We start from the raw sequence: 12,118 nt of genomic DNA on the forward strand, positions 1-12,118 counted from the left end.
ATAGCTCAAGCTGATGAAGCTCATACCATTGCAGAGACTCATCTTAAACCTTGTATAATCGATATTGTCAAGTGTTTGCTGTTAAGTTAGTCTCCAACATTCTTTTGTCAAATAACAATGTTGCTAGACGAATCAGTGATTTGGCTGATGACATGAAAGAGACCCTTATCAGTTGCATCAGGTGCATCAAATTCACACTACAAATGGATGAATCAACTGACGTCGCAGGGTTGGTGGTTTTAATGGTATGTGTTATGTTTACTTACAAAGCTATCAGGAGGACCTTCTTCTTTGCAAATCACTACCAACCAACACATGTAATCTTAGCCTATTTCCTACTAATGCAATCAGCAGAAGGCCTGACTTGTCAGTATTGTGACATCCATGTCCTCCCAAGTCAGTCTTGAACCCCTTTCTTTACAAAACCAGCCATTATATAATTATATAAATTGTATGAAGACATTTTATCCAACTGTTGTTGAAATCAAGTCTTGGGGGAGATCACATGCGGGCAAATTTTAATCAGGCCTACCCAGTTAAAGATCTTCTGCCTCTAATATGTTTTGCCTTCTGCTTTGCTTTCTTCCCCCTCCCTTCTTTGGGAGCTTTTGTGAAGACGATTAATCCAAGGGACAACTTTTGCCAGATGTTTTTAGAGCCCAATTCTGACAGCAGCCTTTGGATTAAAGGCTTTGGGTGTGGCAAAACTGACAGTTTGTCCTCAGAAGACTTTTCTGCGATAACTATTTCACTGATGTTTAATTGAAATGCACCATTTCACCTCAAGCTGTGATCCTAAACACACCATGGAGTAAACACCACTGGACACAGTAGGATTGATACTTGTCTATAAACATGCTGCAAGGGTATATCATCGTATGCAGTTTGCATTGCAATGATGCTTCTGCACCTTGTCCAAATGTATACCTTATAGTGATTTCATAGTTCCTTGCGTTTGTATATTATACTTCCTCCAAAGAGATCAGGATAGGGTTTTCTAATATCAGCCCTGCAAAGGAATGAGAGAGACAGCGTGGCATAGCAGTTTGGGTGGTGGACTACGACTCTAGAGAAAAAGTGTTATAGGGATGTCGTAGGTCAGAAGTGACTCACTATCTTCACTGCAGTGAAATAATTTTTCCTTACTGAAAAAGGTGTTTTCCATTCCATAAGGCTTCTAGGAATTGTTTTATTCAGAATTCTCCCAAAAAATGAAACTCAAACCTTACCAGATGCCAGCTCTACTTTTGTTCTTGATATCTTCCTCCTTTTATGGCTCCACTGCAGCCTGTCAAAGCTTCCAAAGATTCAAGGATTACCCCTGGTCCCTCTATAATTGCTCATCCCTGTCAAGGCCTGATCTTTCTGAAGCAAAACAGCAAATTAGTTTCCTTTGCAACTGTAAAGATCTTGTTCTTTTTCAATCACAGAGTATGGTTTATTTTGCTATTTAATTTCCATCTTGTCCATCAACTTGTATTATTTTACACCAATAGAACACAGAAATAAAATGTCATTTTTCTAACTGGATTTTTCACTTTGTTATTGTTGTTGTTTACCTTCAAGTCATTCCTGATTTATGGTAATGCTAAGGCAAACCTATTATGGGGCTTGCCTGGGAATATGCCAAACCACTATGCCAAATTGGGTATCTTACTGAAAGCCAAAGAGACATCTGCTTCCTTAACTGCAGTGATGCCAAATTTCTGTCATCCAGTCATTCATTGGGCCATTTATCATGTCGTCAGTCTAAATCGCCATTAACGAAATGATAAAAAGAAAAATCAGAAATTTCTGAGAGGAAGATGTAAACTAATACTTTGGTCCAATCAAATCATGGAAATACTACTTTTTTTACTACAACTCCCAGACTAGGCTCCCCAGGCAACATGGGACATTGGCCATGGTGTCTGGAGGATTTTAGGAGTTCCGTCTAACTAAAAGATTGTATGTACAGCGCTGTGTAAATTTACAGCGCTTCATAAATAAAGGTTAATAATAATAATAATAACATTTCCAAGTTTGACAGGCATAAGTTGCCAAAGAGTTCACAACTGAACACATCACAGATCTCCCTTCTGGATATTCCTCTGTGCTTTAAATATATGCACATCATTATTACTGTCATAGAACACTTCATGTACTGAAAAAAGTCCTTTCAACATCTTCAAGAAGTTCTGGTCCCGTTCATAACGGAGGCGGCATGATAACAGGATCACAGTCTTGTCGGAGCAGAGATGGTCCAGTGTATGGAGAAGAGCTTCAAACGTTTCTTCCAGATAAACTATGTCCGCACCCAAAATGACATCATAACCTCCTGGTGAGAAGCTCCCTAAATCTTGTCCCCAAGTCAGTTCTTTGACCACTGCTCTTGGCCCAAGGTCGGTGGGCAAATTGGCTCTTACATTGGACTCCAGGAATGCCAAGGCTGCCTTTCTGTCTGTGATTGTGACATGGGCACCTAAAGTGTAGTCCCCAAAGAGAAAAAGAGAGTTAAATGGGTAAAGAGAAATTACAGGTGTCTGGCACCACTTTCGTAATACAAAGCTTTCCAAACATACAAAAATATCACAAATCATTATGTTGAATGATACATTATGGTGGTGGGCTTTTTTTAATGCATAGTCACATCATTCAGCAAAACAACCCAGAACAAAAAAGTGTTCTAATAGTCATTTGCTGACCCAGAACACTACTCCACTTTAATCCTGGTGGAACTTAGTATTAAACACAGCACTATATAAGTCCACAGATAGGATAAGCCCTACAGACCAATAGCCCTGTTATAGGCCCTATCCAGATGGGCCCTTTGCCCCGCAACCCTAGCACGTCATGCATGTGCCACAGTTGCGCAGCGCCATACATACGGCACGTGCAACAATTACGTCGCAGCTGCGCCGCCTACATACGGCACTGCGCAGCTGCAACGTAACTGCACCATCTGGTGCTTTGTGGTGCATTGCGGCGCCGCAAAAAGGAGCTGCTTCTTGCAGCTCCTTTTTTGCTGCACAGCAGCGCCACACAATTTGTATGCTGCGGCGCTCCTGCGCAGCAAAGAGAGGTGCCAAGGAGGCGCCTCTTTTTGGCGGTCTGCACCCCGCCATAGTTACAGTACCTGCCTCAAGGCACCTCACAACTGGAGGAGAGCTACAGAAATAATTTTTCAGTACCCAAATCTCCATCATCTTAGAAACCACTTGACTGAACTACTGCTAGGTTGCAACGGTAGATTTTTGCTGTCCCATTTAGCCATTAACAACCGTAAATGTGGATCCTCAGCAGTTATGAGAGTATGAGTCCAGTTTAATATCTTGTAACTGCTAAACAGGATGTCAGTTTATTACTTTAAAAAGAGTCTGGTAAAGAATGGAAAATAACCATACTATACATAGCCTGCTCATCCACCACCCACTTCCACAGTAATAAAAGTGACTTACACAATGAACATATCACCGGGGATATGTTGCCTGATAAAGAAATCACTGTCTGATAAGGAAATGAGCTTAAATGGCAACATTAGCTCCAGCTTCCCAAAAGAGAAACTCACCAAGCAGCGCAGCTACAATTCCCAGCAAGCCTGTTCCAGCTCCTAACTCAATTACCATGCGCCCTTGTAGATCAATGCCTCCCATCTCCAGGAAAGTGCACAACACCACAGCCTGGGCCAAGAGGAAAGAAATAATGCAATTAACAAAGAATGCTGATTTCAGGCCTGCATCCAATACAGCTTCTGCCAGAATCAGCAGCCTCCTATACACTATAAATACCTGCTCTGGGGATAGGGTTACAAATCAGGAGCATCCCAGGGCCTGGAATTTCATGGCCCAGACCTGAGCCCTAGAGACTGCATCTGGCCCTGTGGCCACAGCATGGCCTGATAATAAGCTTTTGCCCTAAGATTCCTCCTCTCACGTTGAGACTAGGAGAACAGGGGAAAGGCCCCAAGATCTGTGGAAAACCTCTAAAGCTGGTGTGATAGAGGGCTTTAGCAGGAGGAAAAGTCCAGGTTCTCCTAGATGCAGAAGTAGATCAGTGGATCTGGGCCAGTGTTTTTCTCATATGAGAACAGAAAATAAAACTGAAATGTGGATTCAGTTGTGGTTGTTTCATTCTAGCTCAAGCCAGTCTCTAATCCACAGACTAGATAAGATGAGTACAAATAGGCATTAAACAGCAGAATCCAGCCACCTTGGTAGTAAAACACTGTACAAATTATTGTTTTGTCTGGCTGCTTGTAAGATACTCTTAATCAGGATGGTTAGATTTCAACTTTGAATTCAAGACCAGATAAGAAAAGGTGAACTCCCAATTTGATATTCATATCCCTGAACAGAATCAAGATTGCACCTTGATAGAGCGCACCCACAAATACTCATGACAGAAGGGGTTTTTTTCTTCCCAGGAGCCATGACTCTGTAGATTTGGAGCACAGCATCTTAAATTATTATTTAAATACTATGTAATTAAATTTAAATATTATTTATTGGATTACCTCTTACACAGTATGGAAAACAAACTTATTTTGAAGCAATTTTTCATGCTGTGAACGTTAAGTTTCCATTCAGTTACACACAAGTAATACATAGATCACAATAAAGGTGCTTGCTTTCACATACATCTTAGGTAAGGTTCATATGTATCTTTTGAAGCTGAATGCTCCTGATTGTAATCGTACCTCACTATTCACACATGGAGGAATATGTGTGGGTAATCCAAGTAGTTTTCATTTGTATCATAAATTCATTATTTTCCATTGTGGTACTAGTCTTTATGCAATTCCCATATGCAATATAGTTTCATCCTGAAATTACATGCCTGGTGGTGCTTCCCACCCATCCCAATAAAAGATTAACTGCTATTATTGTCATGTGGAGTATCTTATCCTTCTCAGTGAAAAGCATTGCTAAAAAAGTGGCTTGCAAATGAAATAGACAAGAAAACCTTAATACCAGGAACTTTGGGCCCATACAGACAGGCCAAAATAAAGCTGCTTCAGGTCACTTTGGAGGTATGCTGTTTAAATGATGCGTGTGTCCTAAGAGTCCAGAAGCTGTGCCAAAGCCATGCTCCAGTCCTAAGGAGTGGAACGTGGCTTTGGTGCAGCTTCCGGACTCTTGGAATGCATGCATCATTTAAACAGTATACCTCCAAAGTGACCCGAAGCAGCTTTATTTTGGCCTGTCTGTATGGGGCCATATTTAACATCTGCTAATATAAATTTGCTGAGCAAATTATCCAGCTGACTTGATGGAGACATTATTCCATGGTACAGTCACCTTTTACTTTTTTAAAAGAAGGTGCACTAATGAAGGAGAAAAAAATATATGAGAATAACAAGGATAAAAGAGAGCTGAGTAAGAAGCATCTCAATTAAAAACCAAAAATAACACTGGAACAACAGATATACTTAACAGTATATGACAATTACTTTTGAGTAAACACAGCTTACCTACAAAGGATCAACCACCAAAAAAAAAAAACCCCTCTAACAAAGCAGCTGTTGATGGGATTGGGTTAGACAGAAAAAACAGCAACATATGCTTTTAACCAGCAAGAGACAAAAAGGCTAGATAATTTATAACAGATTTCCTATTGCCATACTAGCTGGAGACCATGGGAACTTCCAACACAAGGTTCGGAGAATGGGAATAGAACTGGAGAAAGCTGCTATAAACTGAGAATACATTCCAAAGTCTTCTATTTAGATGATGCTTATAAACAGGCAACAAAAGTCAGAACATTTAGACTGCACAATTGGCATCTTTTTAATTGAAAAGAAAGTACTAACATCCTGGACTAATGAAGCTCTGAAATATGGTTGAGAAAACTGGGCATGTTCAGTCTGGAAAAATCGATTGACACGATGGTACAATCAGGTATTTGAAAGAATGCCATATAGAAGATGGAATAAATAAATGAATTAATTTTTAAAAACTTGTTTTCTATAGCACTGTGGGATAGGACCTTCAAGTCAATGTGTTCAAATGAGGGGGGAGGAGATTTAAATTAAATATAAGGACTACTTGGACCTTGTCTACATGAGTGACTTCCTGAACACTTGAGGTCCATTCCAGAATTACAGTCCTATGATGCTATTATGCTAGTTAAGACTAAAGGAAAGCATAGGCTGAGTGGTTCCTTCACATTGTTTTCTATCCAGCTTTCCCCAAATTCCTTGGTCAGTCCTGTCAACCGCCCCATATTGCTGCTGTCTCAACCTGCCCATGGGTCCAAGTTCAACCTGTTACCAAAGACGGTGAATTATACACACCGCATCCCATACCACAGCGGCGACACCCAGCTGCTTCCAGTCCTGCTTGATTTTGATGGTATGGTTGGCAAAATAATATACAGAGGAAGACTGGTGTAACTTTTGCACTCCCCAGAGAGCTGTGTCATTATAAGGAACCAAGGCCATCTTCTTGCCTATCAAGTCAAACAAAAAGAAAAAAGTCTGTGGGAAACCCCAAAAGCAAGAACTGACTGAAGTGCATTCCCTCCTTCATGCATGCCCGGCATCCTATTAGGGATGTACACATGTACAAGTTTCCCTTATATGCGTATATGCTCTTTTGGGAACACAACAGGCGTTGGTACTCCTTCGCCTCTTCCCACCACAGCACCCAAAGGTCCACCTTGACTTACTGAACAGTCCCTGAAACCCTCCCACATGGCTATTCCATGCTTTGAAGGGAGTGGGCAGGATCGCAGGAGCATCCCCTGCAACCAGACGTAAGATGACGACGACAGTGTTGAGGTCTACAAGGGTCCTCCGAAGGTCTCGGTGCTGCTGTGATCATTTTGTGTCTGCCTATGGGAACGTAACCAGACCCTTTTCTGATCCTGCCTGCCTGGGAAGCATTAAATGGCTGTGATGAAGGGTGGGCTTCAGAGGCTGTTCAGTAAGTCAGGAGGTGGTAGATGGCTCAGCCAAGCATAGGACCTATTATGCTACTCTTGAGCCATACAAGATTGCAGCTGTTTTGATTTTCACCTCACTCCATCTCAATGGCCCCAGGGGTGACAGCTGGAATGTAAATGAGTAACATTAGCAACCAATCTCAGTTTGACCTCAACTGAGAAAAATAGGACACTTTAAAATAATAACATCATCATCATCATCATCATCATCATCATCATCATCATCATCATCATCGTAGCATGGAGGTGATCCTGTGCTTTCAAAGGCTCTGTGCAAGCTCTGGCAACCTTTGCCAACTTTTACCAAGCTGATGAAGCTTCATCTTGGGCCCCAGTGCCAGACTATGTCTGCTGCCAACAGACTCACTCTGAAGAAGTATGGAGAGGCTTACCACCAAGAAGCTGGTGACTGGGCACAGCAACTATTAACGCAATGTGAAGCTGAAGGAATTCATGGCTGGCATCCATAGTCTTTGTGGGTTTTGGGGGCTGTGTGGCTGGGTTGTAGAAGAGTTTATTCCTGATGTTTCACCAGCATCTATGGCTGGCCTCTTCAGAGAAGGGGCATCTTCAGAGATGCTTCAAAGCATCTGCAACATTCTCTGTAGATGCCAGCCACAGATGCTGGTGAACTCTTCTAGAACATGGCCACATAGCCCCAAAAACCCACAAAAAACTATTAACACAATGATGGTGTGAAACAGTTACAATCTGCTATTGGTAGAAGGCTCTCCTGTATTAGAGACAAGACTCTTGGTCTTCAAGGTATTCAAGGCTTGCTGCTTCAAAAAGGCACTGAGCTTTGGCAGCTGTGTGTTCAGATGTTTCATCTTTTCCATTAAGTGTTCAGATTGTGAACTTGACAGAACATGGAAAGCTCTGTTTAAGGAGTTATTCGTGTGTTACTTTTAAGAGGAATGAATATGATGACATGCTGAGGCCATCCATAACTAAGTACTGTAGTGCTAGGATGATGGGAGTCAGAGGAATGGTAGCTTCAGCACGCCACTATGCATATGCTTTAACTGCCCTGGCTCAGTGCTATGGAATTCTGGGACTTGTAGACTTTTCGCCTTCTCTAAGAGCTGTGGTGACAGAACAAACTACAATTCCCAAGATTCCCTGGCACTGAGCCATGAAAGTTAAAGTGCTGTGAAACTGGATTATTTCTCAGTGGGATGGAGCCAAGGAAGGCGTTCATTGCTATGGAATTCGGGGAAATGTAGCTCTGTGAGACATTTAGCCTTCTCGGTCTGAGAGCTCTGTTGAGACAACAAACTACAATTCCCAGAAGTCAATGGGATGGAGCCATGACAGTTAGTAGCTGCCTTCTCTGGCTCTCTGACCGTTGATTGGGCGGAGAGGGCCGAGCTCGCGCTGGGTGTCATCCAATAGAATAGGCGGATTCGTCTTCCCTTGGCCCCGCCCACTCCTCAGTTCTGTGTTCAGAATGTTCGCAAAATAACGGTTGCCCCCCACTTCATTGCCCCTCCCCGAAGTCCTACCGCGTTACCAAGGTTACCAAGCAGGCCTGGCTCCTTGCGGCTCTTTGCGCACAGCGCACTACGCCTGGGAAGACGTTCCAGCCATTTGAGGGAATCAAATCGCCGGCGCATGCGCACTAGAGGCGCCGGTGGGCGGAGTAATATAGAGAATAGATAGTAATAATGGGGGGCGTTCTATATCTTAGTCTCTCTAGGAACAGAGGAGGACTTTCTTAGGCCTTCGAGGGAGAAACACAGCGCCCTCTGCTGGTGGAGCAGCCAGTTATTCTTTTTTTCCCCTGTTTGGGAAACAAATGTTATATTTTAATAACAACAACAACAACAACAACAACAACAACAACAACAACAACAATAATAATAATAATAATAATAATAATAATAATAATAATAACCTCCCAATTATTCACACAGTACTTATTTACTGTAATTCATTTCCACTTTATTTCAATGGCTCTTACTCCTGAATAACCACCTCCATTTTGGTGGCTAATTCTGGCTCTACTGCAGTCCCTGCTTGCATTTTGTTCCTATTATTCTCCTTTTTTGAGGTGATTCAATTAAAAGAATGTCCATATTGCGTGATAAGTTTGTCTTTTTTTAATTGATATTTTTAACAACAAATTCATTATAAATTGTTAGTGCACATTAACATAAACACGACATTAACATTATTTGATTTCAAAAAGCGTTCTAAAATTATGTATTTTATATTGTTGTTTTCTTATTTATACTTTAATAAACCCTCCCCTTCCCCAAAATCACAACAATTAAACAGATCGGTGTAAACTAAAGCAAATTATATATTTAATATTCTTCTAAAGCTAATTTTATTCTAACCATGATCTGTTGTTGTTGTTTTCTTTCTGTGAAGTGTTAACACAAGTAAAAGTCCATGCTATTTTGTTAATACGTTTAACATAATTGTGTGTTAAGTTTGGACAAGTTCCCTTTCTGGATTACAGCTCCCAAAACCTTACAAGCAGAAAGACAAGTGGATGGCTTTTCCAACCCTCATTTTTGGAGTCTAAATTCACTTATAATCATAACTTCCCAATCCCCACACAATCAAATACTGTGGTCCAAAAACACACTGCAGAAATAATCCAGTTCGAGGACACTTTAACTGCCCTGGCTCAGTGTTAGGGAATCCTGGGAACTGTAGTTTATTGTGGCGCCAGAGCTCTCTCTGACAGAGAAGGCCAAATGCCTCACAACAAACTACAGTTCCCAGAATCCCCTAGCACTGAGCCAGGACGGTTCAAGCGGTCTCATACTGGACTGTTTCTGCAATGTGTTTTACACCTGTGTTAACCTTTTGTTTATGCTGTCCTGACGATAAACACATTTCCCCTGAGGCTATCAACCATTCTGTAGTAGAAAAGAAGAATATAAAACATGAAGCATCTTCCTCAAGATGCCACAGATGCTGGCGAAACGTAGGAAGGAACTCTTCTAGAACATGGCCACAGAGCCTGAAAAACCCACACAAAAAAACTATAATAGATATCACTTTATGAATCAAAGCATTAATGGTAAAGGAGAGACATACAGTGGGCCCTTGAGATAGTGATGAGGGCAGATAGGAATGGATAAAGCCTAGAGAGGGCCGCCAGCTACAAACAGGGCCAGTTAGGAACAGAGAACTATTCCTAGAGCTAGGTATGGATAAGATCACAATAGAGACTTTGGTTGGATAGGAGCCAAGAGTGCAGCAAGCGCTCAGGAAAAGTATTATTTTGTTTTGAGTGTTACACCATACAGTTGGTCCTCCATCTCCACAGATTCTCATCGCATAACCTGATTTGGCTATTTTTAAATAAGGGACATTGTTTTACTACACCACTGTATACAATGGCACTTGGGCATCCACAGATTTTGGTATCCACAGGAGGTCTTGGAACCAAACCCCAGCGGATACCAAGGGCCCACTGTATTGTGTATGGAACCAGCATAATGCTAGATGTTTAATATGGGCGGCATACAATAAACCTTTACTCTGGCCTGTTAAAGACTGCCAAAATAAAGCTGCTTCGGGTCTCTTTGGAGGTATGCTGTTTAAATGATGCATGCATCCTAAGAATCTGGAAGCTGCACCAAAGCTGCACTCCAGTCCTTAGGAATGGAGTGTGGCTTTGGTGCGACCTCCAGACTCTTAGGACCCATGCATCATTTAAACAGCATACCTCCAATGAGACCCGAAGCAGCTTTATTTTGGCAGTCTGTAACAGGCCAAAGTTTCTGAACGTATTTTATTTTAGACTTATTGGGGGAATTAGGTTATGTGCAACTAAATTTAAACCACCTTGCGTTCCTCGGGAGTCTTGGGGGAGATCACATGCAGGCAAATTTTAATCAGGCCTACCCAGTTAAAGATCTTCTCCCTCTAATATGTTTTGCCTTCTGCTTTGCTTTCTTCCCCCTCCCTTCTTTGGGAGCTTTTGTGAAGACGATTAATCCAAGGGACAACTTTTGCCAGATGTTTTTAGAGCCCAATTCTGACAGCAGCCTTTGGATTAAAGGCTTTGGGTGTGGCAAAACTGACAGTTTGTCCTCAGAAGACTTTTCTGCAATAACTATTTCACTGATGTTTAATTGAAATGCACCATTTCACCTCGAGCTGTGATCCTAAACACACCAAGGAGTAAACACCACTGGACACAGTAGGATTGATACTTGTCTATAAACATGCTGCAAGGGTATATCATCGTATGCAGTTTGCATTGCAATGATGCTTCTGCACCTTGTCCAAATGTATACCTTATAGTGATTTCATAGTTCCTTGCGTTTGTATATTATACTTCCTCCAAAGAGATCAGGATAGGGTTTCCTAATATCAGCCCTGCAAAGGAATGAGAGAGACAGCGTGGCATAGCAGTTTGGGTGGTGGACTACGACTCTAGAGAAAAGGTGTTATAGGGATGTCGCAGGTCAGAAGTGACTTGAAGGAAGGCATACAAGAACAAGCTTTCATACTAATACTGTATAATAGAGGTCTTGGTTATATATATATATATATATATATATATATGGTTTTATATATGTATATGTGTGTGTGTGTATATGTATATGTATATATATATATATATATATATATATATATGCACGCATATATATTTTCTTATACATGGATTCAAGCATCCACGGTTTGAAAATGTTCAAAAACAAGCTTGTTTTCTGCTGCTTCAGAGACTAGGACCCGGAGCAATGGATGCAAACTGCAGGAAAAGAGATTCCACCTCAACATTAAGAGGAACTTCATGACAGTAAGGTCTGTTTGACAGTGGAACACACTCCCTCGGATAGTGGTGGAGTCTCCTTCCTTAGAGATCTTTAAACAGAGGCTGGATGGCCATCTATCAGGGATGCTTTGATTGAGAGTTCCTGCATGGCAGAATGGGGCTGGACTGGATGGCCCTTGGGGGTCTCTTCCAACTCTATGATTCCAGGGGTGTCACCCCCCCCCCTCAGGGTGCCAGTTGGTACAGTCCACATCTTGCAGCCCCTGGGTTGGGCGTTCCCTGCAGGAGCAGCTGCTCTGTGGCTGTGACCCAGGGCAATGCGGGAACCCAGGCAGAAGGAAGGAGGAAGGGCCCCACCCAGGGCAAGTGGGAACACAAGAGCCACGCCCACCTGGAGCCACGCCCACAGGAAATACCAGGACCAAACCAGCCTATGCAGTGAAGGGTGGGCGG

The 12,118-nt window shown here is 42.1% G+C and overlaps 1 protein-coding gene across 5 annotated transcripts; it reads right to left on the reverse strand.

The window, feature by feature from the left end:
- Positions 1–1,949: 1,949 nt before the first annotated feature.
- On the reverse strand, positions 1,950–11,238 carry METTL21A (methyltransferase 21A, HSPA lysine). Of its 5 annotated transcripts, none has more exons than XM_089477795.1 (4): positions 11,184–11,238; positions 6,272–6,426; positions 3,548–3,659; positions 1,950–2,461 (listed from the first exon to the last, which is right to left on the reverse strand). In XM_089477795.1, the coding sequence occupies exons 2-4, from the start codon at positions 6,416–6,418 to the stop codon at positions 2,064–2,066; spliced, it is 657 nt and encodes a 218-aa protein (XP_089333921.1). In that variant the 5' UTR covers positions 6,419–6,426; positions 11,184–11,238; the 3' UTR covers positions 1,950–2,063. The 5 variants fall into 5 exon arrangements, with proteins under 5 accessions (XP_089333921.1, XP_089333920.1, XP_089333922.1 ...); XM_089477794.1 differs by lacking the exon at positions 11,184–11,238 and adding an exon at positions 8,444–8,479; XM_089477796.1 differs by lacking the exon at positions 11,184–11,238 and adding an exon at positions 8,268–8,340.
- Positions 11,239–12,118: the final 880 nt, after the last annotated feature.

The sequence above is a fragment of the Sceloporus occidentalis genome, unplaced genomic scaffold (genome assembly GCF_023333645.1).
Source record: "Sceloporus occidentalis isolate IW3139 unplaced genomic scaffold, rSceOcc1.0.p SCAF_12, whole genome shotgun sequence".
Classification (NCBI taxonomy): Eukaryota; Metazoa; Chordata; class Lepidosauria; order Squamata; family Phrynosomatidae; genus Sceloporus; species Sceloporus occidentalis.